This window comes from Tripterygium wilfordii, chromosome 1 (assembly GCF_013401445.1).
Source record: "Tripterygium wilfordii isolate XIE 37 chromosome 1, ASM1340144v1, whole genome shotgun sequence".
NCBI lineage: Eukaryota > Viridiplantae > Streptophyta > Magnoliopsida > Celastrales > Celastraceae > Tripterygium > Tripterygium wilfordii.
The window spans coordinates 5,936,461-5,962,408 of record NC_052232.1 but is presented as its reverse complement, the minus strand read 5'-3'; the positions used below and the strand labels follow the sequence as shown (position 1 = coordinate 5,962,408).

Below are 25,948 nucleotides of genomic sequence, written 5' to 3'. Positions count from 1 at the left end.
CTGGGTGTTTAGACTTTAGATGATGGAAAGCAATTGATTTCAATAGTCCTGATCTAGAAAGCATGGATACGGCTATGAGGTTGCAGTATATGTATCCGATACTTCTCGGATACGGATACGTCAAAATACGTTTAACATATGTCTGTAAGACGTATTTTTTTATTCACAATTTTTTTTTAAATTGTGATACGTATACGATACCTGGTGGAGACGTATTTGTTGACGTTTCACGGCGTGCGACTTCGTTTTGAGCCTTAACCTTTAGGGTTTAAGGATTCCGTTCGACATCGACTACCCTGGCCTACATTTGAGACTTCGACATCGACATCGACTTCCTGCTATGAGCCTGTGACTTCGACATCGATGTCGTGCTACGACTTCGATTCCTGCTGCGACTTCGACATCGACATCGACATCGACTTCGACTTCCTACTGCGAGCCTGCGACTTCGACTTCGACTTCGACTTCGACAACGACTTCCTTTGGTAAGGCCTCGATTTGAGTCTCCATTCGACTTCGATTTGACCTCTATTTGCTTGTCTTTGCCCAATACTGCTTTTGTTGACCTCGATTTGCTTATGTTGCGTCGTTCGACTTCCTCTTGCTACTTGTCTTTGCTGATCTGAGTCTCGTCTTTGCTGATTTTAGTCTTGTATTTGTTTATTGCAATATTATACTACTGAATACTGATTATAAATAATTAAATACTACTGATTGTACTACTGATTGTAATACTGTTGTAATACTATTGAATGCTGATTATAAAAATTTTAAAATTAGTGTTGATTTGCCTTATATTGCTGCTTGGTTAGGCTATGTTAGGTGCTGGCTCTCTCAATACCAGTGGTTCAGCCACTGGTTCAGCTTCTACTCCATCCGTCTCGAGTGGTGGTGTTGAGGATTCGGGCAAAACTCTATGGAGATATGTCAAAAGACAAGAAAAGGATAGTGATGGTGGTGGTGGAGGAAATGTCTCATGGGAGTGTAATTTTTGCCACATGCAAAAAAGTACTTCTTACACTAGGGTGAGAGCACATTTGTTGAAAGTGCCTAGGTTAGGGATTTTCGGTTGTAAAAATGTTACTAGCAAAGATATTGCGGAGATGCAAAAATTGGAGGAGGAAGCTAAGAATAGAGAAATGTCAAGTGCACCAAAGAAAGTACCACTACCACCTTCTACTATGTTTCCTGGTGGATTGTATGCAAGTTATGCAACTGGTTTTGAATCAAAGAAAAGAAAGGAGGCTGGAAGTTCTAATCCACCTTCTCCTCTTGAGAAGTCTTTTAATTTGCAGGCTCAAAATCAGTTACATGCTGTCATTGTAAGATTTTTCTATGCATCAGGCTTGCCATTTCACTTAGCAAGGATTCCATACTATGTGAGTTTGTTCTTATTTGCATGTAGCCATAATTTGGCAGGTTATTTGCCTCCAGGGTATAACTTATTGAGAACAACTTTGCTCCAACAAGAAAAGGCAAATGTGGAGCGATTGTTGCAGCCAATCAAAAGCACATGGCGAGAGAAAGGAGTAAGCATCGTGAGTGATAGATGGAGTGACTCACAAAGAAGGCCTTTGATCAATTTTATGGTGGTGTCTGAAAGTGGGCCTATGTTTCTGATGACAGTTGATTGTTCTGGTGAGACCAAAGACAAATTCTTTATCTTTAACTTGATGAAAGAAGTGATTGAAGAAGTTGGTCCTCAGAATGTGGTTCAAGTGATTACAGATAATGCAAAGAATTGTGCAGGTGCAGGACTTCTTGTTGAAGGATTGTATCCTAATATTGTTTGGACACCATGTGTGGTTCACACACTCAATCTTGCCTTGCAGAATATTTGGGAAACAATCAAGTAGTATATGATGAGTGTTCTTGGATTACGATGTTACTATCATCAAGAATTTTATCATGAACCATTCCATGAGGTTAGCCATGTTCAATGAGTTTGTGCCTTTGAAGTTGCTATCTATTGCTACTCGATTTGCTTCTGTACTTGTGATGTTGAAGCGATTCATGCTTATAAAGAGAAGTCTAATGAGTATGGTGATTAGTGAGCAGTGGAATTCTTATCGGGAGGATGATGCGGGGAAGGCTAAATTTGTGAAGGAGAATGTGCTAGATGATGTTTGGTGGGACTCCATTGATTATATACTCACATTCACAGCTCCTATATATGATATGCTTAGGGCTTGTGATACGGACAAGCCTTGTCTTCACTTAGTCTATGACATTTGGGATTCTATGATTGAAAAAGTGAGACTTGCAATATATAGGAAAGAAGGAAAGCGAGTTGAGGAGTCTTCAAAGTTTTATGACGTGGTGCATGGAATTCTAGTTAGTCATTGGAACAAGAACAATACTCCCCTCCATTGCTTAGCTCATTCACTCAATCCAAGGTAACAATCAATATTTTATCTTTCAAATCCTCTTTAACTTTTAAAATCTAAACGTTTGCTATTTGTTTTTCCTCCTATTTAAGGTATTACAGTGATCAATGGCTTAATGAAGATCCTACTCGGGTTCCTCCACACAAAGATGTTGAAGTTGCTAGGGAGAGATGAAATGCTTGAAGAAGTACTTCTCTAACTCCGAAGAGAGGATGATGGTAACAATGGAGTTTGTAAAATTTTCTAGCATGTCGGGAGATTTTGCAGATTCCGATTCTATTCACCATCATAATGATATGGATCCTAAGAGTTGGTGGGTTACATTTGGTGCAAGTGCACCTTTGTTGCAAAATCTAGCTTTGAAGATACTTGTGCAACCTTCGTCTTCATCATGTGCTGAGAGGAATTGGAGCACTTACTCTTTTGTGCATTCAGTGAGGAGAAATCAGATGGCACCAAAACGTGCTGAAGACTTGGTTTTCATTCTTAGCAACCTTCGTCTCTTATCAAGAAGACAACCAGATTATAGTAAAGGAGAAAGCAAAATGTGAGACATTGCAGGTGACAAGTTTGGCACATTTGAGGATGTTGGGGAACTAGAGGTTGCACAACTATCTCTTGATGAGCCGGACTTAGAGTGTGTAGTCTTTGCTGATGATGGTGATAAGGGTATATTGGGTGAAAGTCATGAAACAATGGAAGTTTGAGCAATTAAAAAAAAATCAAATGTTACTGGCTGAGGCCTGACAGTGTTAATTTGTCATTGTAATTGCATTTCTTTTGTTACATTGTTACATTTGTCATTGTAATTGGATTTCTTTTGTTACATGGAAGTTTGAGTAATTTAAAAAAAAAAAAAACCAAACGTATCCTAAACGTTTCCGTATCATTTTTTTTTGAAAAATGGCGTATCCTCGTATCCGTGTCGTATCGTATTCATATCCCGTATCTGTATCGGTGCTTCTTAGGTCCTGATGCCATTTCTTATCGGATAATGCTTTTAGATGATGGAAAGCAATTGATTTCAATAGTCCTGATGCCATTTCTTATCGGATAATGCTTGAGATCTCCAAAAAGTGACTCCAAAAGATCCCATTTAATGTAGAGTGTTGGATGTAAAGTTGGTCCTACATGTGTGTTTTTAATCAATGGTTATTTTAATGCCATATAGATTTAACAGACTTTTGGAGGTCATATTTTAAGGGTTTCTTGCATTGTTCTTTCTTATCATGTCTGAATTACTTCAATCGTTCACTTTATCAAGCAAAACCAAGTTAAGCTAGAAAATACATGGATCAAGATGTAAACAAGGATATGAAAGAACAAACAAATTAATAATGAAAGCCAGCAAGGGAAAAAAAAATCTAGAAGAGTACCAAATTTGCCACCTTCAGTTGATGATTCAAATAAATTTAAAGTAAATGTATAATTATATATTCAAGACTATTCGGTTACCTGTTTGCATTCATAATCCAATATACACAAATACGTATGCATTTATGTATAAGGAGTCGATGAAAAAGAATTAGGAATGCAATCAACCAAACAAGTAAATTTTTCATTGAATTCACATGTACACTGGAATACACATGCATTTGTGTTCCTGAATTGTAACAACTGATATTTGCAATTATGTAGGTATACTTCACTAAATAGTCCATTCCCCTTTTGGGTAGGACAGATCTGCTAATTCTTTCATTCCAGGTTCAAGCTAGTAAGAGGATACTTAAACTAAGAATGTATCGTATAAACAACAATGTTTGTTGTTCTTGTAAGTGTCAGAATTCTCATATACCCGGCCATCAATGATTTGATAAACGAAAAATGGTTAGATATTCTCCGATACTGCAAATGCCTTGAAAAACAATTCTATCTCTTCTGACAACCTCTTATCCCTCACTTCTCTTCCCGTGGAATCTGTATCTGGCAAAAACTCAGAAGACATCAAGTGAATGAGATACTCATACACTTCCCCCAAATCTTCTTGTGTCGCCACGGTCTTCTTTGGATAGGCTTTTGCGTGCATGTGCAAACGTTTTCTGCATGCCTGCATAATCCAGAAAAATGTTACTGGGAATCTGATAACTACAGCAGGTTATCTATCTTTCAAGTTTCGATTGAGAAGTTATAATTACTTGTAAGATCTAAAGATGATATGATTTAAAACATTTTCTATCTAAGAAGCTTCCACGGAGAATGAGGAAATTCATCACTTCATGACATAAGGGACAAGGAGTTGAACAATAAAAATAGCAATTGTATGGCATGTACAAAACAGAATGCTTCACAGACTACAAAGGCAACATGATGTAAGACGGGTATCATCACCTGGAGAGTCTGTTTTAGAGTTCCAATCTGCTTGGTGTTTAAAAAATCATTGTTTGACAGCTCTCGGAATAAGAAAATCAACTCAGAGCTCACATTGCAATCTGTAAGATTGTCAATTATATTGGATATGCAGCAATCATTAAACACCAACCCCATCTACCTTGGAACCTTCTGAAGCTTTAGCAATGCGACAGTTATGTGAACAGCGGATTTGTGACAATTCGTGAGAGACTGAGAGGCTAAGCATGGAACTGCCAAAGAGATTGCCATCTCTTCTACTATCAACCTGCACCATCTATTCTTTGCAATGAATCTCGTCTCCTGCATTCCCAGTTTTTCCCACCCTATTATCATTGAGAGGCAGAGGGCACAGTTCCTAGCCAATCTGATGTCACTGTGGAAAACTAGGCCTTCTAGTATAGCCCTAGTAGAAATTTGATAATCCATTGAACATTCTAACTCTTCTTGTTTCCTATTTACTTGTTCAGTTAGTCTGGTAAATATTTCTAACACGCAGTACGAGGCAACAAGCTTCACTGTAGGAGGCCCAAAATGCATAACTGCATAAGCCTGCATAAATCAGTGCATTGGATGGTGATAGTGGAAAGTTGCTGCATCAAATTTGATTGGTCTACAAAATGGTGCCAGTCGACAAACTCTGGTAGAACTGCACGCAAACTAAAGCAAGCGAAAGTGTTAGCTTGCAAAAAGAGCACAAAGATAATATTTGTATTAAAAAGAGTTGGTTACCTTCTTAAAGAGAAGTAGAATGGTAAAAGCATATATATCAGAGCTTCACCCATGCCTGTCTTCTCGTCGCAATTGAACAATGCAGGTCCCCTTAAGCAGGCTGTACGAATCATGCTGTTGATTGAAGAGATCAAGCTAGTATTGAAAATAATGGCTTTTGCAGCCTCTAGAAGGACTTTGTTGGTTGAGTGGTGCAAAACAAGGGAAAGGATGCCAATTACTTCAAGACCCTCACAAGTCCAGCCTTCCACGTCTAGTGTTGTAATCAGGAAATCCATCAACTACAAAAGTTGAGAGACCCTATCAGTTTGCTGAAACTATTGTAGATAGCATTAGAACAGTGGAAGTAGGTACCTTTATAGTCACAGTAACCCAAGCTTCATCACGAGAAAGTGTTTCAGAGTGCACCAAACTTAGAATGCTTAGTACTAAAAGTGATACGGGTTTGAAAATCTCCGATGAAGAATGGATTGAATTGTAAAGAACAGCCTGAACTCCATTGCCTATGCCATGCAAACAAAAGTATTCTGAAGCAGGTGGAAAAATGTCAATCATTGTTGCCATGAGATTTACTACTGCTATAATGTCGTTCCCTTGGCCCTCTTCTTTCGCAAGTTGCAGCAACAAGCATACCAAAAGCGGTGCTACATAGTTATCCCCTGCTATCACCAACTCTGCAATATTGTTAACATTAAAAGTCTGGCTATGTTTCTTTTGGACAATGACGTCAGCCCTATTTCCGCTATTGAGTCTGCAGAGTGTCAGGAGTTGAGAAGACAGTTGCTTGCTGATTTTTTCTTGCTGAAACAACCATTTTAGTGAAACCAAGTGAATTATGCAGGAAGACAAATCCCATTCTTTTTCAGTCAACAGATGGAACATGATCCTCTCAGCTTCTGGACTAAACGGAATTCGGTAATTCATCATCCCAACACCTCGATAGAGACCATAAAGATTTACCAGTTGCATCATCATCAATGAATCAATTTCATGTAGAAAGTCACTACCATTTGCAAGAATAAACTGTTCCAAGGAAGATAAAACCAGCTTCTCATCTGCAAGCCTGAGAAACAAACATCAGTACCAAGAGGAATAGATATTAAAAATGTAAAATGTAACCCAAAAAGAAAGAAGGAAAATAAATAATATCTATAAGATGAATCAGAACTCAAATACCTATCATCATACAAAGAACTTGCATGTAAAATCAGCAAAACTGCTGATTGACAAGAGGAGAATCCCATATCAAGGGACCTTTTCTGCCCTAGCAGAAATAGCAAATCAACAGGATCAGATGGAAGATACAGAGCAGCATCTCTGATGGATTTACCAATGTTTTGACCCAGAAGAACATCAACAAGTGAACTGAGCATTAGATATGTCCTTAATTTCATGTTTTCTGTTGGGAATAACCCTAAGCATCCAAATGACAAGCTGAACCAAGAAGCTGAAACTAGGGTATTTGCCCACTTTGTGGCCTGGGAATCTGAACTCTGCTGCAGTATAAAATGAAAAGTTTCCATTATACCTAGGACACTTTCCTCGTCCATTTCATTGACAACTGTCACGAACCAAGGTAATAACTGTGAAGAACATATATCCATTATACAATCACAAAGTTCCATATTACTGGGGTTATTGGAGGAGATCTCTCCCAAACTGTATGCATATGCCTCTTTAAGTAAGTACAAGGAATGCAAAAATTGATTAGGATCTTTTCTGAAGGTACTTAGACAAGATAAAAGGGCATGCTTTGATGCTTCTTCAACTGATAGTGCCATTTTTAAAATCCCATGAGAAGATGAGGTTTTTAAAAGAGCTGTAAAAGTTGTGCAGGCCAATATGAATGTTTCTGGAAGCATGCCTATTTCTCCCTCAGTGTGCCTCTCAAACATTCTTGTCAAAACCAGAACTAGTTCCTCCATATAAGAAGGTGATACGACTCCAGGGAAATCAGAAACACTGTTACATATGAGCTTTAGTGTTTGACTTTGAGCAGGATGGAAAGGAATTTCAGTTACATAACGCAAAACTGGAATCAAAGAAGTAAATCCGACAACCAACCTTTGTTGGAAGGCTTGCTCAGCAGCTGAAAATAGATTAAGAACCTGGAGGCAAGAGTTGACCATCGGATCCTTACATTCTGTCCATCCAGGTAAAAGTTAATCAGGAAAAAATAACTAGAAATGCTGCATAAAACCTTACTAGTAGATCAAGAGAAAAAAGAAAATCAATGTTTCATAATTTTCTGGCAACCTTTCATTCATCTCAAGTTCTGAGACTAGGTTATGAAAGCTTCTAAACAGCAACATAAATAACTACAGAAGCTATGGAAATTTTGGATTGCTGTTTTGCAAAAAATGTCCCAGAAAATGAATTGATAGTGTGAAAATAAAAGGCATCCAGTGCCTGCTTGCAATGCTTCTATATTTTGGCTTCGAGACCATATTTTCAAGAATGGAAACACAAATCATTTTCCTGTTGCACAGCGGCAAAACTTGATTGACTAACAGGTTTAACTTTTCATTGGGCTTAGAATTTAAGGAGCACAAATTGTTCTCATTTCCGCATTTCCAAGGTCTTCATATGCTAGGTTGTGAAAGAACTTGGTTAAATGTAAGACAAACAAATAAGCTTCTTTAGAACAGAAAAGTTATAACAAATTTGAGTAATGATTCTTTCATTGCAGTACCTAATGGGATCTGGACTAAGTTCACTCACCTGCCAATCTCAGAATTTCAAATACATAGTCCACAATGTTTTCTTTCACCAAAACTTGGATTGGTTTGGCTGGATCCTCCTCACAGGACAAACAATGAAAAATTAGATCAAGGGTGCTGATCTGGACTTGGTTGTCAGATGAAAGCAGTGGGCCTTTAATAGCCTCAGCAAATAACACATACAGAGAAGCCCCATCTATTTCATCCGTTGTCTGCATAAAATTGTCTGCTTCATCAGAACTCAGGGTAATGTTCTCACTTTTAGATATATTTCCAAAAATCCTTCTTTGAGCCAATATTGTCAACAATGCTGGAGTAAATAAGTTAAAAATGTGTAAGCTAATGGAAGCGGTCAAGTATTTATAAAGTCAATCTGCAAGATGAGCGTCTCTTTGCATAACTATCACTTGTAGTCTAACTATCTAACCATGCCATATCCAACAGTATCACACCCCATCGCTGTAATGAACAGCTATTAGGGAGCCTCTAAAACCCAGAAGACATTTTGATAGCACTAAATTTTTCATGATCTAGTCTCAGAGATGCTAAAAATAAAACTGCAACATATAAAAAAAAAAGTAAGTTTTAAGAAATTGACAAACCAATGCAGTTCAAACGAACAGAATCATTTTCTGTCTTAGCGAGGGCATCTAGTGACTGATGAAGGAGCTTCGAACCAAAGGCACTGAGAACATCCTCTTCATCAATATCCTTAAAAGCACATTGGAGGATGGAGATTTTGTACAGAATGTAAAGGATCTCACTCCGGATCTCTTCACTATTCAAAGAAGTGACACAGGAAGCAGAGGAGTTAAAATCAATAAAAAAGGAAACATGAAAATTTAAGCTTCCTATGTCGCAGCATATGGTACCTTGGTAATTGAAGACCTGCAACCAGATTAGATACGAGGGTAGGGACATGCTTATCTATGGAGAGGGTTGAGCAATTCCAAAGCATCAATGTGGACCGTTGCACTCTATTTAGTGTTCTTAGAAGTCTAACCTGCTCGTTTAGCCTTTGTGGAACGTTTCGTAAGGTAAAGATACGAATAGACCAAGTTATGTTTGAAATTGCACAAAAACGTGAAAAGCTCGTATTTGGAGAGAGTTGAGCAATTCCAAAGATTCAATGTGGACCGTTGCCCTCTGTTTAGTATTCTTAGAAGTCTAACTGGCTAGTTTAGCCTTCGTGCAACGTTTCGTAAGGTAAAGATGCGAATAGACCAAGTTATGTTTGAAATTGCACAAAGACGTGAAAAGATCATATATGGTGAGGGTTGAGCAATTCCAAAGCATCAATGCGGACTGTTGTACTCTATTTAGTATTCTTACAAGTCTAACGTGCTAGTTTAGCCTTCGGGCAACGTTTCGTAAGGTAAAGTTACGAATAGACCAAGTTATGTTTGAAATTGCACAAAAACGTGAAAAGCTTGTATATGGAGAGAGTTGAGCAATTACAAAGCATCAATGTGGACCGTTGTACTCCATTTAGTATTCTTAGAAGTCTAACTTGCTAGTTTAGCCTTCCTGCAACATTTCGTAAGGTAAAGATGCGAATAGACCAAGCTATGTTTGAAAGTGCACTAAAACGTGAAAAGATCCTATATGGAGAGAGTTGAGCAATTCCAAAGCATAAATGTTGACCGTTGTACTCTATTTTGTATTCTTAAAAGTCTAACTTGCTAGTTTAGCCTTCGTGCAACATTTCGTAAGGTAAAGACGCGAATAGACCAAGTTATGTTTGAAATTGCACAAAAACGTGAAAAGCTCGTATATGGACAGAGTTGAGCAATTCCAAACCATCAATGTGGACCGTTGTACTCTATTTAGTATTCTTAGAACTCTAACTTGCTAGTTTAGCCTTCGTGCAACGTTTCGCAAGGTAAAGATACGAATAAACCAAGCTATGTTTGAAATTGCACTAAAACGTGACATGCTCATCTATGGAGAGAGTTGAGCAATTCCAAAGCATCAATTTGGACCGTTGTACTCTATTTAGTGTTCTTAGAAGTCTAACCTGCTCGTTTAGCCTTCGTGCAACGTTTCGTAAGGTAAAGATGCGAATAGACCAAGTTATGTTTGGAATTGCACAAAAACGTGAAAAGCTCGTATATGGAGAGAGTTGAGCAATTCCAAAGCATCAATGTAGACCGTTGTGCTCTGTTTAGTATTCTTAGAAGTCTAACTGGCTAGTTTAGCCCTCGTGCAATGTTTTGTAAGGAAAAGATGCGAATAGACCAAGTTATGTTTGAAATTGCACAAAAACGTGAAAAGATCATATATGGGAAGAGTTGAGCAATTCCAAAGCATCAATATGGACCGTTGTACTCTATTTAGTGTTTTTAGAAGTCTAACCTGCTCGTTTAGCCTTCGTGCAACGTTTCGTATGGTAAAGATGTGAATAGACCAAGTTATGTTTGAAATTACACAAAAACGTGAAAAGCTCGTATTAGTATTCTTAGAAGTCTAACTGGCTAGTTTAGCCTTCGTGCAACGTTTCGTAAGGTAAAGACGCGAATAGACCAAGTTTTGTTTGAAATTGCACAAAAACGTGAAAAGATCATATATGGGGAGAGTTAGCAATCCCAAAGCATCAATGTGGACCGTTGTACTCTATTTAGTGTTCTTAGAAGTCTAACCTGCTCGTTTGGCCTTCGTGCAACGTTTCGCAAGGTAAAGATGCGAATAGACCAAGTTATGTTTGGAATTGGACAAAAATGTGAAAAGCTCGTATATGGAGAGAGTTGAGCAATTCCAAAGCATCAATGTAGACCGTTGTACTCTGTTTAGTATTCTTAGAAGTCTAACTTGCTAGTTTAGCCTTCGTGGAACGTTTCGTAAGGTAAAGATGCGGATAGACCAAGTTATGTTTGAAATTGCACAAAAACGTGAAAAGATCATATATGGGGAGAGTTGAGCAATTCCAAAGCATCAATGTGGACCGTTGTACTCTATTTAGTGTTCTTAGAAGTCTAACTTGCTCACTTAGCCTTCGTGCAACGTTTCGTAAGGTAAAGATGCGAATAGACCAAGTTATGTTTGGAATTGCACAAAAACGTGAAAAGCTCGTATATGGTGAGAGTTGAGCAATTCCAAAGCATCAATGTAGACCGTTGTACTCTGTTTCATATTCTGAGAAGTCTCACTGGCTAGTTTAGCCTTCGTTCAATGTTTCGTAAGGTAAAGATGTGAATAGACCAAGTTTTGTTTGAAATTGCACAAAAACGTGAAAAGATCATATATGGGGAGAGTTGAGCAACTCCAAAGCATCAATGTGAACCGTTGTACTCTATTTAGTGTTCTTAGAAGTCTAACCTGCTCGTTTAGCGTTCGTGCAATGTTTCGTAAGTTAAAGATGCGAATAGACGAAGTTATGTTTGAAATTGCACAAAAATGTGAAAAGCTCGTATATGGAGAGAATTGAGCAATTCCAAAGCATCAATGTGGACCGTTGTACTCTATTTAGTATTCTTAGAAGTCTAACTTGCTAGTTTAGCCTTCGTGCAATGTTTCGTAAGGTAAAGATGCGAATAGACCAAGTTATGTTTGAAATTACACTAAAACGGGACATGCTTATCTATGGAGAGGGTTGAGCAATTCCAAAGCATCAATGTGGACCGTTGCACTCTATTTAGTGTTCTTAGAAGTCTAACCTGCTCGTTTAGCCTTTGTGGAACGTTTCGTAAGGTAAAGATACGAATAGACCAAGTTATGTTTGAAATTGCACAAACACGTGAAAAGCTCGTATTTGGAGAGAGTTGAGCAATTCCAAAGATTCAATGTGGACCGTTGCCCTCTGTTTAGTATTCTTAGAAGTCTAACTAGCTAGTTTAGCCTTCGTGCAACGTTTCGTAAGGTAAAGATGCGAATAGACCAAGTTATGTTTGAAATTGCACAAAGACGTGAAAAGATCATATATGGTGAGGGTTGAGCAATTCCAAAGCATCAATGCGGACTGTTGTACTCTATTTAGTATTCTTACAAGTCTAACGTGCTAGTTTAGCCTTCGGGCAACGTTTCGTAAGGTAAAGTTACGAATAGACCAAGTTATGTTTGAAATTGCACAAAAACGTGAAAAGCTTGTATATGGAGAGAGTTGAGCAATTACAAAGCATCAATGTGGACCGTTGTACTCCATTTAGTATTCTTAGAAGTCTAACTTGCTAGTTTAGCCTTCCTGCAACGTTTCGTAAGGTAAAGATGCGAATAGACCAAGCTATGTTTGAAAATGCACTAAAACGTGAAAAGATCCTATATGGAGAGAGTTGAGCAATTCCAAAGCATAAATGTTGACCGTTGTACTCTATTTTGTATTCTTAAAAGTCTAACTTGCTAGTTTAGCCTTCGTGCAACATTTCGTAAGGTAAAGACGCGAATAGACCAAGTTATGTTTGAAATTGCACAAAAACGTGAAAAGCTCGTATATGGACAGAGTTGAGCAATTCCAAACCATCAATGTGGACCGTTGTATTCTATTTAGTATTCTTAGAACTCTAACTTGCTAGTTTAGCCTTCGTGCAACGTTTCGTAAGGTAAAGATACGAATAAACCAAGCTATGTTTGAAATTGCACTAAAACGTGACATGCTCATCTATGGAGAGAGTTGAGCAATTCCAAAGCATCAATTTGGACCGTTGTACTCTATTTAGTGTTCTTAGAAGTCTAACCTGCTCGTTTAGCCTTCATGCAACGTTTCGTAAGGTAAAGATGCGAATAGACCAAGTTATGTTTGGAATTGCACAAAAACGTGAAAAGCTCGTATATGGAGAGAGTTGAGCAATTCCAAAGCATCAATGTAGACCGTTGTGCTCTGTTTAGTATTCTTAGAAGTCTAACTGGCTAGTTTAGCCCTCGTGCAATGTTTTGTAAGGTAAAGATGCGAATAGACCAAGTTATGTTTGAAATTGCACAAAAACGTGAAAAGATCATATATGGGGAGAGTTGAGCAACTCCAAAGCATCAATGTGAACCGTTGTACTCTATTTAGTGTTCTTAGAAGTCTAACCTGCTCGTTTAGCCTTCGTGCAATGTTTCGTAAGTTAAAGATGCGAATAGACGAAGTTATGTTTGAAATTGCACAAAAATGTGAAAAGCTCGTATATGGAGAGAGTTGAGCAATTCCAAAGCATCAATTTGGACCGTTGTACTCTATTTAGTGTTCTTAGAAGTTTAACCTGCTCGTTTAGCCTTCATGCAACGTTTCGTAAGGTAAAGATGCGAATAGACCAAGTTATGTTTGGAATTGCACAAAAACGTGAAAAGCTCGTATATGGAGAGAGTTGAGCAATTCCAAAGCATCAATGTAGACCGTTGTGCTCTGTTTAGTATTCTTAGAAGTCTAACTGGCTAGTTTAGCCCTCGTGCAATGTTTTGTAAGGTAAAGATGCGAATAGACCAAGTTATGTTTGAAATTGCACAAAAACGTGAAAAGATCATATATGGGGAGAGTTGAGCAATTCCAAAGCATCAATATGGACCGTTGTACTCTATTTAGTGTTCTTAGAAGTCTAACTTGCTCGTTTAGCCTTCGTGCAACGTTTTGTAAGGTAAAGATGCGAATAGACTAAGTTATGTTTGGAATTGCACAAAAACGTGAAAAGCTTGTATATGGAGAGAGTTGAGCAATTCCAAAGCATAATTTTAGACCGTTGTACTCTGTTTAGTATTCTTAGAGGTCTAACTGGCTAGTTTAGCCTTCGTGCAACATTTCGTAAGGTAAAGACGCGAATAGACCAAGTTTTGTTTGAAATTGCACAAAAACGTTAAAAGATCATATATGGGGAGAGTTGAGCAATTCCAAAGCATCAATGAGGACCGTTGTACTCTACTTAGTGTTCTTAGAAGTCTAACCTGCTCGTTTAGCCTTCATGCAACGTTTCATAAGGTAAAGATGCGAATAGACCAAGTTATGTTTAAAATTGCACAAAAACGTGAAAAGCTCGTAGATGGAGAGAGTTGAGCAATTCCAAAGCATCAATGTAGACCGTTGTACTCTATTTAGTATTCTTAGAAGTCTAACTGGCTAGTTTAGCCTTCGTGCAACGTTTCGTAAGGTAACGATGCGAATAGAGCAAGTTATGTTTGAAATTGCACGAAAACGTGAACAAATCATCTATGGGGAGAGTTGACCAATTCCAAAACATCAATGTGGACCGTTGTACACTATTTAGTGTTCTTAGAAGTCTAACCTGCTCGTTTAGCCTTCGTGCAACGTTTCGTAAGGTAAAGATGTGAATAGACCAAGTTATTTTTGAAATTCCACAAAAACGTGAAAAGCTCGTATATGGAGAGAGTTGAGCAATTCCAAAGCATCAATGTGGACCGTTGTACTCTATTTAGTATTCTTAGAAATCTAACTTGCTAGTTTAGCCTTCGTGCAACGTTTCGTAAGGTAAAGATGCGAATAGACCAAGTTATGTTTGAAATTGCCCTAAAACGTGACATGCTTATCTATGGAGAGAGTTGAGCAATTCCAAAGCATCAATGTGGACCGTTGTACTCTATTTAGTGTTCTTAGAAGTCTAACCTGCTCGTTCAGCCTTCGTGCAACGTTTCGTAAGGTAAAGATGCGAATAGACTAAGTGAAAAGATCATATATGGGGAGAGTTGAGCAATTCGAAAGCATCAATTTGGACCGTTGTACTCTGTTTAGTGTTCTTAGCAGTATAACCTGCTCGTTTAGACTTCGTGCAACATTCCGTAAGGTAAAGATGCGAATAGACCAAGTTATGTTTGAAATTGCCCTAAAACGTGACATGCTTATCTATGGAGAGGGTTGAGCAATTCCAAAGTATCAATGTGGACTGTTGTACTCTATTTAGTGTTCTTAGAAGTCTAACTTGCTCGTTTAGCCTTCGTGCAGCATCAATGTAGACCGTTGTACTCTGTTTAGTATTCTTAGAAGTCTAACTGGCTAGTTTAGCCTTCGTGCAACGTTTCGTAAGGTAAAGATGTGAATAGACCAAGTTATGTTTGAAATTACATAAAAACATGAAAAGATCATATATGAGGAGAGTTGAGCAATTCCAAAGCATCAATTTGGACCGTTGTACTCTATTTAGCGTTCTTAGAAGTCTAACCTGCTCGTTTAGCCTTCGTGCAACATTTCTTAAGGTAAAGATGCGAATAGACCAAGTTATGTTTGAAATTGCACAAAAACACGAAAAGCTCGTATATGGAGAGAGTTGAGCAATTCCAAAGCATCAATGTAGACCGTTGTACTCTGTTTAGTATTCTTAGAAGTCTAACTGGCTAGTTTAGCCTTCGTGCAACGTTTCGTAAGGTAAAGATGCGAATAGACCAAGTTACGTTTGGAATTGTACAAAAATGCGAAAAGCTCGTATATGGAGAGAGTTGGGCAGTTCCAATGCATCAATGTGGACCGTTGTGCTCTATTTAGTATTCTTAGAACTCTAACTCGCTAGTTTAGCCTTCGTGCAATGTTTTATAAGGTAAAGATGCGAATAGACCAAGTTATGTTTGAAATTGCACTAAAACGTGACATGCTTATCTATGGAGAGAGTTGAGCAATTCCAAAGCATCAATGTGGACTGTTGTACTCTATTTAGTGTTCTTAGAAGTCTAACCTGCTCGTTTAGCCTTCGTGCAACATTTCTTAAGGTAAAGATGCGAATAGACCAAGTTATGTTTGAAATTGCACTAAAACGTGACATGCTTATCTGTGGAGAGAGTTGAGCAATTCCAAAGCATCAATGTGGACCATCCTACTCTATTTAGTGTTCTGAGAAGTCTAACTTGCTCGTTTAGCCTTCGTGCAACGTTTCGTAAGGTAAAGATGCGAATAGACCAAGTTATGTTTGAAATTGCACTAAAACATGACAAACTTATCTATGGAGAGGGTTGACCAATTCCAAAGCATCAATGTGGACGTTGTACTCTATTTAGTGTTCTTAGAAGTCTAACCTGCTCGTTTAGCCTTCGTGCAACGTTTCGTAAGGTAAAGATGCGAATAGACCAAGTTATGTTTGAAATTGCCCTAAAACGTGACATGCTTATCTATGGAGAGAGTTGAGCAATTCCAAAGCATCAATGTGGACCGTTGTACTCTATTTAGTGTTCTTAGAAGTCTAACCTGCTCGTTCAGCCTTCGCGCAACGTTTCGTAAGGTAAAGATGCGAATAGACCAAGTTATGTTTGAAATTGCCCTAAAACGTGACATGCTTATCTATGGAGAGAGTTGAGCAATTCCAAAGCATCAATGTGGACCGTTGTACTCTATTTAGTGTTCTTAGAAGTCTAACCTGCTCGTTCAGCCTTCGTGCAACGTTTCGTAAGGTAAAGATGCGAATAGACCAAGTGAAAAGATCATATATGGGGAGAGTTGAGCAATTCCAAAGCATCAATTTGGACCGTTGTACTCTATTTAGTGTTCTTAGAAGTATAACCTGCTCGTTTAGACTTCGTGCAACATTTCGTAAGGTAAAGATGCGAATAGACCAAGTTATGTTTGAAATTGCCCTAAAACGTGACATGCTTATCTATGGAGAGGGTTGAGCAATTTCAAAGCATCAATGTGGACCGCTGTACTCTATTTAGTGTTCTTAGAAGTCTAACTTGCTCGTTTAGCCTTCGTGCAGCATCAATGTAGACCGTTGTACTCTGTGTAGTATTCTTAGAAGTCTAACTGGCTAGTTTAGCCTTCGTGCAACGTTTCGTAAGGTAAAGATGCGAATAGACCAAGTTATGTTTGGAATTGCACAAAAACGTGAAAAGCTCGTATATGGAGAGAGTTGAGCAATTCCAAAGCATCAATGTAGACCGTTGTGCTCTGTTTAGTATTCTTAGAAGTCTAACTGGCAAGTTTAGCCCTCGTGCAATGTTTTGTAAGGTAAAGATGCGAATAGACCAAGTTATGTTTGAAATTGCACAAAAACGTGAAAAGATCATATATGGGGAGAGTTGAGCAATTCCAAAGCATCAATATGGACCGTTGTACTCTATTTAGTGTTCTTAGAAGTCTAACTTGCTCGTTTAGCCTTCGTGCAACATTTTGTAAGGTAAAGATGCGAATAGACTAAGTTATGTTTGGAATTGCACAAAAACGTGAAAAGCTTGTATATGGAGAGAGTTGAGCAATTCCAAAGCATAATTTTAGACCGTTGTACTCTGTTTAGTATTCTTAGAGGTCTAACTGGCTAGTTTAGCCTTCGTGCAACATTTCGTAAGGTAAAGACGCGAATAGACCAAGTTTTGTTTGAAATTGCACAAAAAGTGAAAAGATCATATATGGGGAGAGTTGAGTAATTCCAAAGCATCAATGAGGACTGTTGTACTCTACTTAGTGTTCTTAGAAGTCTAACCTGCTCGTTTAGCCTTCATGCAACGTTTCGTAAGGTAAAGATGCGAATAGACCAAGTTATGTTTAAAATTGCACAAAAACGTGAAAAGCTCGTAGATGGAGAGAGTTGAGCAATTCCAAAGCATCAATGTAGACCGTTGTACTCTATTTAGTATTCTTAGAAGTCTAACTGGCTAGTTTAGCCTTCGTGCAACGTTTCGTAAGGTAACGATGCGAATAGAGCAAGTTATGTTTGAAATTGCTCGAAAACGTGAACAAATCATCTATGGGGAGAGTTGACCAATTCCAAAACATCAATGTGGACCGTTGTACTCTATTTAGTGTTCTTAGAAGTCTAACCTGCTCGTTTAGCCTTCGTGCAACGTTTCGTAAGGTAAAGATGCGAATAGACCAAGTTATTTTTGAAATTCCACAAAAACGTGAAAAGCTCGTATATGGAGAGAGTTGAGCAATTCCAAAGCATCAATGTGGACCGTTGTACTCTATTTAGTATTCTTAGAAATCTAACTTGCTAGTTTAGCCTTCGTGCAACGTTTCGTAAGGTAAAGATGCGAATAGACCAAGTTATGTTTGAAATTGCCCTAAAACGTGACATGCTTATCTATGGAGAGAGTTGAGCAATTCCAAAGCATCAATGTGGACCGTTGTACTCTATTTAGTGTTCTTAGAAGTCTAACCTGCTCGTTCAGCCTTCGTGCAACGTTTCGTAAGGTAAAGATGCGAATAGACCAAGTGAAAAGATCATATATGGGGAGAGTTGAGCAATTCCAAAGCATCAATTTGGACCGTTGTACTCTATTTAGTGTTCTTAGAAGTCTAACCTGCTCGTTTAGCCTTCGTGCAACGTTTCGTAAGGTAAAGATGCGAATAGACCAAGTTATTTTTGAAATTCCACAAAAACGTGAAAAGCTCGTATATGGAGAGAGTTGAGCAATTCCAAAGCATCAATGTGGACCGTTGTACTCTATTTAGTATTCTTAGAAATCTAACTTGCTAGTTTAGCCTTCGTGCAACGTTTCGTAAGGTAAAGATGCGAATAGACCAAGTTATGTTTGAAATTGCCCTAAAACGTGACATGCTTATCTATGGAGAGAGTTGAGCAATTCCAAAGCATCAATGTGGACCGTTGTACTCTATTTAGTGTTCTTAGAAGTCTAACCTGCTCGTTCAGCCTTCGTGCAACGTTTCGTAAGGTAAAGATGCGAATAGACCAAGTGAAAAGATCATATATGGGGAGAGTTGAGCAATTCCAAAGCATCAATTTGGACCGTTGTACTCTATTTAGTGTTCTTAGAAGTATAACCTGCTCGTTTAGACTTCGAGCAACATTTCGTAAGGTAAAGATGCGAATAGACCAAGTTATGTTTGAAATTGCCCTAAAACGTGACATGCTTATCTATGGAGAGGGTTGAGCAATTCCAAAGTATCAATGTGGACTGTTGTACTCCATTTAGTGTTCTTAGAAGTCTAACTTGCTCGTTTAGCCTTCGTGCAGCATCAATGTAGACCGTTGTACTCAGTTTAGTATTCTTAGAAGTCTAACTGGCTAGTTTAGCCTTCGTGCAACGTTTCGTAAGGTAAAGATGCGAATAGACCAAGTTATGTTTGAAATTACATAAAAACGTGAAAAGATCATATATGAGGAGAGTTGAGCAATTCCAAAGCATCAATTTGGACCGTTGTACTCTATTTAGCGTTCTTAGAAGTCTAACCTGCTCGTTTAGCCTTCGTGCAACATTTTGTAAGGTAAAGATGCGAATAGACCAAGTTATGTTTGAAATTGCACAAAAACGTGAAAAGCTCGTATATGGAGAGAGTTGAGCAATTCCAAAGCATCAATGTAGACCGTTGTACTCTGTTTAGTATTCTTAGAAGTCTAACTGGCTAGTTTAGCCTTCGTGCAACGTTTCGTAAGGTAAAGATGCGAATAGACCAAGTTACGTTTGGAATTGTACAAAAACGCGAAAAGCTCGTATATGGAGAGAGTTGGGCAGTTCCAAAGCATCAATGTGGACCGTTGTGCTCTATTTTGTATTCTTAGAACTCTAACTCGCTAGTTTAGCCTTCGTGCAATGTTTTATAAGGTAAAGATGCGAATAGACCAAGTTATGTTTGAAATTGCACTAAAACGTGACATGTTTATCTATGGAGAGAGTTGAGCAATTCCAAAGCATCAATGTGGACTGTTGTACTCTATTTAGTGTTCTTAGAAGTCTAACCTGCTCGTTTAGCCTTCGTGCAACATTTCTTAAGGTAAAGATGCGAATAGACCAAGTTATGTTTGAAATTGCACTAAAACGTGACATGCTTATCTGTGGAGAGAGTTGAGCAATTCCAAAGCATCAATGTGGACCATCCTACTCTATTTAGTGTTCTGAGAAGTCTAACTTGCTCGTTTAGCCTTCGTGCAACGTTTCGTAAGGTAAAGATGCGAATAGACCAAATTATGTTTGAAATTGCACTAAAACATGACAAACTTATCTATGGAGAGGGTTGACCAATTCCAAAGCATCAATGTGGACGTTGTACTCTATTTAGTGTTCTTAGAAGTCTAACCTGCTCGTTTAGCCTTCGTGCAACGTTTCGTAAGGTAAAGATGCGAATAGACCAAGTTATGTTTGAAATTGCCCTAAAACGTGACATGCTTATCTATGGAGAGAGTTGAGCAATTCCAAAGCATCAATGTGGACCGTTGTACTCTATTTAGTGTTCTTAGAAGTCTAACCTGCTCGTTCAGCCTTCGCGCAACGTTTCGTAAGGTAAAGATGTGAATAGACCAAGTTATGTTTGAAATTGCCCTAAAACGTGACATGCTTATCTATGGAGAGAGTTGAGCAATTCCAAAGCATCAATGTGGACCGTTGTACTCTATTTAGTGTTCTTAGAAGTCTAACCTGCTCGTTCAGCCTTCGTGCAACGTTTCGTAAGGTAAAGATGCGAATAGACCAAGTTATGTTTGAAATTGCCCTAAAACGTGACATGCTTATCTATGGAGAGAGTTGAGCAATTCCAAAGCATCAATGTGGACCGTTGTACTCTATTTAGTGTTCTTAGAAGTCTAACCTGCTCGTTCAGCCTTCGTGCAACGTTTCGTAAGGTAAAGATGCGAATAGACCAAGTGAAAAGATCATATATGGGGAGAGTTGAGCAATTCCAAAGCATCAATTTGGACCGTTGTACTCTATTTAGTGTTCTTAGAAGTATAACCTGCTCGTTTAGAATTCGTGCAACATTTCGTAAGGTAAAGATGCGAATAGACCAAGTTATGTTTGAAATTGCCCTAAAACGTGACATGCTTATCTATGGAGAGGGTTGAGCAATTCCAAAGCATCAATGTGGACCGTTGTACTCTATTTAGTGTTCTTAGAAGTCTAACTTGCTCGTTTAGCCTTCGTGCAGCATCAATGTAGACAGTTGTACTCTGTGTAGTATTCTTAGAAGTCTAACTGGCTAGTTTAGCCTTCGTGCAACGTTTCGTAAGGTAAAGATGCGAATAGACCAAGTTATGTTTGAAATTACATAAAAACGTGAAAAGATCATATATGAGGAGAGTTGAGCAATTCCAAAGCATCATTTTGGACCGTTGTACTCTATTTAGCGTTCTTAGAAGTTTAACCTGCTCGTTTAGCCTTCGTGCAACATTTCGTAAGGTAAAGATGCGAATAGACCAAGTTACGTTTGGAATTGCACAAAAACGCGAAAAGCTCGTATATGGAGAGAGTTGAGCAATTCCAAAGCATCAATGTAGATCGTTGTACTCTGTTTAGTATTCTTAGAAGTCTAACTGGCTAGTTTAGCCTTCGTGCAACGTTTCGTAAGGTAAAGATGCGAATAGACCAAGTTACGTTTGGAATTGTACAAAAACGCGAAAAGCTCGTATATGGAGAGAGTTGAGCAGTTCCAAAGCATCAATGTGGACCGTTGTGCTCTATTTAGTATTCTTAGAACTCTAACTCGCTAGTTTTGCCTTCGTGCAATGTTTCATAAGGTAAAGATGTGAATAGACTAAGTTATGTTTGAAATTGCACTAAAACGTGACATGCTTATCTATGGAGAGAGTTGAGCAATTCCAAAGCATCAATGTGGACTGTTGTACTCTATTTAGTGTTCTTAGAAGTCTAACCTGCTCGTTTAGCCTTCGTGCAACATTTCTTAAGGTAAAGATGCGAATAGACCAAGTTATGTTTGAAATTGCACTAAAACGTGACATGCTTATCTGTGGAGAGAGTTGAGCAATTCCAAAGCATCAATGTGGACCATCCTACTCTATTTAGTGTTCTGAGAAGTCTAACTTGCTCGTTTAGCCTTCGTGCAACGTTTCGTAAGGTAAAGATGCGAATAGACCAAGTTATGTTTGAAATTGCACTAAAACGTGACATGCTTATCTATGGAGAGGGTTGAGCAATTCCAAAGCATCAATGTGGACCGTCCTACTCTATTTAGTGTTCTTAGAAGTCTAACTTGCTCGTTTAGCCTTCGTGCAACGTTTCGTAAGGTAAAGATGCGAATAGACCAAGTTATGTTTGAAATTGCACTAAAACATGACAAACTTATCTATGGAGAGGGTTGACCAATTCCAAAGCATCAATGTGGACCGTTGTACTCTATTTAGTGTTCTTAGAAGTCTAACCTGCTCGTTTAGCCTTCGTGCAACGTTTCGTAAGGTAAAAATGCGAATAGACCAAGTTATGTTTGAAATTGCCCTAAAACGTGACATGCTTATCTATGGAGAGAGTTGAGCAATTCCAAAGCATCAATGTGGACCGTTGTACTCTATTTAGTGTTCTTAGAAGTCTAACCTGCTCGTTCAGCCTTCGCGCAACGTTTCGTAAGGTAAAGATGCGAATAGACCAAGTTATGTTTGAAATTGCCCTAAAACGTGACATGCTTATCTATGGAGAGAGTTGAGCAATTCCAAAGCATCAATGTGGACCGTTGTACTCTATTTAGTGTTCTTAGAAGTCTAACCTGCTCGTTCAGCCTTCGTGCAACGTTTCGTAAGGTAAAGATGCGAATAGACCAAGTTATGTTTGAAATTGCCCTAAAACGTGACATGCTTATCTATGGAGAGAGTTGAGCAATTCCAAAGCATCAATGTGGACCGTTGTACTCTATTTAGTGTTCTTAGAAGTCTAACCTGCTCGTTCAGCCTTCGTGCAACGTTTCGTAAGGTAAAGATGCGAATAGACCAAGTGAAAAGATCATATATGGGGAGAGTTGAGCAATTCCAAAGCATCAATTTGGACCGTTGTACTCTATTTAGTGTTCTTAGAAGTATAACCTGCTCGTTTAGACTTCGTGCAACATTTCGTAAGGTAAAGATGCGAATAGACCAAGTTATGTTTGAAATTGCCCTAAAACGTGACATGCTTATCTATGGAGAGGGTTGAGCAATTCCAAAGCATCAATGTGGACCGTTGTACTCTATTTAGTGTTCTTAGAAGTCTAACTTGCTCGTTTAGCCTTCGTGCAGCATCAATGTAGACCGTTGTACTCTGTGTAGTATTCTTAGAAGTCTAACTGGCTAGTTTAGCCTTCGTGCAACGTTTCGTAAGGTAAAGATGCGAATAGACCAAGTTATGTTTGAAATTACATAAAAACGTGAAAAGATCATATATGAGGAGAGTTGAGCAATTCCAAAGCATCATTTTGGACCGTTGTACTCTATTTAGCGTTCTTAGAAGTCTAACCTGCTCGTTTAGCCTTCGTGCAACATTTCGTAAGGTAAAGATGCGAATAGACCAAGTGACGTTTGGAATTGCACAAAAACGCGAAAAGCTCGTATATGGAGAGAGTTGAGCAATTCCAAAGCATCAATGTAGACCGTTGTACTCTGTTTAGTATTCTTAGAAGTCTAACTGGCTAGTTTAGCATTCGTGCAACGTTTCGTAAGGTAAAGATGCGAATAGACCAAGTTACGTTTGGAATTGTACAAAAACGCGAAAAGCTCGTATATGGAGAGAGTTGAGCAGTTCCAAAGCATCAATGTGGACCGTTGTGCTCTATTTAGTATTCTTAGAACTCTAACTCGCTAGTTTTGCCTTCGTGCAATGTTTCATAAGGTAAAGATGCGAATAGACTAAGTTATGTTTGAAATTGCACTAAGACGTGACATGCTTATCTATGGAGAGAGTTGAGCAATTCCAAAGCATCAATGTGGACTGTTGTACTCTATTTAGTGTTCTTAGAAGTCTAACCTGCTCGTTTAGCCTTCGTGCAACATTTCTTAAGGTAAAGATGCGAATAGACCAAGTTATGTTTGAAATTGCACTAAAACGTGACATGCTTATCTGTGGAGAGAGTTGAGCAATTCCAAAGCATCAATGTGGACCATCCTACTCTATTTAGTGTTCTGAGAAGTCTAACTTGCTCGTTTAGCCTTCGTGCAACGTTTCGTAAGGTAAAGATGCGAATAGACCAAGTTATGTTTGAAATTGCACTAAAACGTGACATGCTTATCTATGGAGAGGGTTGAGCAATTCCAAAGCATCAATGTGGACCGTCCTACTCTATTTAGTGTTCTTAGAAGTCTAACTTGCTCGTTTAGCCTTCGTGCAACGTTTCGTAAGGTAAAGATGCGAATAGACCAAGTTATGTATAAAATTGCATAAAAACGTGAAAAGCTCGTATATGGAGAGAGTTGAGTAATTCCAAAGCATCAATGTGGACTGTTGTACTCAATTTAGTATTCTTAGAAGTCTTACTCGCTAGTTTAGCCTTCGTGCAACGTTTCGTGAGATAAAGATGCGAACAGACCAAGTTACGTTTGAAATTGGACAAAAACGTGAAAAGATCATATATGGGGAGAGTTGAGCAATTCCAAAGCATCAATTTGGACCGTTGTACTCTATTTAGTGTTCTTAGAAGTCTAACCTGCTCGTTTAGCCTTCGTGCAACGTTTCGTAACGTAAAGATGCGAATTGACCAAGTTATGTTTGAAATTGCAAAAAAACGTGAAAAGATCATATATGGGGAGAGTTGAGCAATTCCAAAGCATCAATTAGGACAGTTGTACTCTATTTAGCGTTCTTAGAAGTCTAACCTGCTCGTTTAGACTTCGTGCAACATTTCGTAAGGTAAAGATGCGAATAGACCAAGTTACGTTTGGAATAACACAAAAACGTGAAAAGCTCGTATATGGAGAGAGTTGAGCAGTTCCAAAGCATCAATGTGGACCGTTGTGCTCTATTTAGTATTCTTAGAACTCTAACTCGCTAGTTTTGCCTTCGTGCAATGTTTCATAAGGTAAAGATGCGAATAGACCAAGTTATGTTTGAAATTGCACTAAAACGTGACATGCTTATCTATGGAGAGAGCTGAGTAATTCCAAAGCATCAATGTAGACCGTTGTACTCTGTTTAGTATTCTTAGAAGTCTAACTTGCTCGTTTAGCCTTCGTGCAACGTTTCGTAAGGTAAAGATGCGAATAGACCAAGTTACGTTTGGAATTGTACAAAAACGTGAAAAGCTCATATATGGAGAGAGTTGAGCAGTTCCAAAGCATCGATGTGGACCTTTGTGCTCTATTTAGTATTCTTAGAACTCTAACTCGCTAGTTTTGCCTTCGTGCAATGTTTCATAAGGTAAAGATGCGAATAGACCAAGTTATGTTTGAAATTCCACTAAAACGTGACATGCTTATCTATGGAGAGAGCTGAGTAATTCCAAAGCATATATGTAGACCGTTGTACTCTGTTTAGTATTCTTAGAAGTCTAACTTGCTCGTTTAGCCTTCGTGCAGCATCAATGTAGACCGTTGTACTCTGTTTAGTATTCTTAGAAGTCTAACTGGCTAGTTTAGCCATCGTGCAACGTTTCGTAAGGTAAAGTTTTGAATAGACCAAGTTATGTTTGCAATTACACAAAAACGTGAAAAGATCATATATGAGGAGAGTTAAGCAATTCCAAAGCATCAATTTGGACCGTTGTACTCTATTTAGCGTTCTTAGAAGTCTAACCTGCTCGTTTAGCCTTCGTGCAACATTTCGTAAGGTAAAGATGTGAAAAGACCAAGTTACGTTTGGAGTTGCACAAAAACGTGAAAAGCTCGTATATGGAGAGAGTTGTGCAAATCCAAAGCATCAATGTAGACCGTTGTACTCTGTTTAGTATTCCTAGAAGTCTAACTGGCTAGTTTAGCCTTCGTGCAACGTTTCGTAAGGTAAAGATGCGAATAGACCACGTTATGTTTGAAATTACACAAAAACGTGAAAAGATACTATATGGGGAGAGTTGAGCAATTCCAAAGCATCAATGTGGACCGTTGTACTCTGTTTAGTATTCTTAGAACTCTAACTTGCTAGTTTAGCCTTCGTGCAACGTTTCGTAAGGTAAAGATGCGAATAGACCAAGTTATGTTTGAAATTGCACTAAAACGTGACATGCTTATCTATGGAGAGAATTGAGCAATTCGAAAGCATCAATGTGGACTGTGGTACTCTATT

The 25,948-nt window shown here is 38.5% G+C and overlaps 1 protein-coding gene and 1 pseudogene across 1 annotated transcript; one reads left to right on the top strand and one right to left on the bottom strand.

The window, feature by feature from the left end:
- Window positions 1-363: 363 nt before the first annotated feature.
- LOC119995982 lies at window positions 364-1,856 on the top strand. Its single transcript, XM_038842467.1, has 3 exons — window positions 364-485; window positions 649-652; window positions 813-1,856. Exons 1-3 carry the CDS (start codon window positions 364-366, stop codon window positions 1,854-1,856), a joined length of 1,170 nt encoding a protein of 389 aa, XP_038698395.1.
- Window positions 1,857-4,215: 2,359 nt separating this feature from the next.
- The window catches only part of LOC119995973, a 109,981-nt pseudogene continuing 88,248 nt past the window's right edge, over window positions 4,216-25,948 (bottom strand).

Excerpts from the sequence above, each read along its gene's own strand:
- LOC119995982 (XM_038842467.1), top strand. The coding sequence starts at position 364 with ATGTCGTGCTACGACTTCGATTCCTGCTGCGACTTCGACATCGACATC.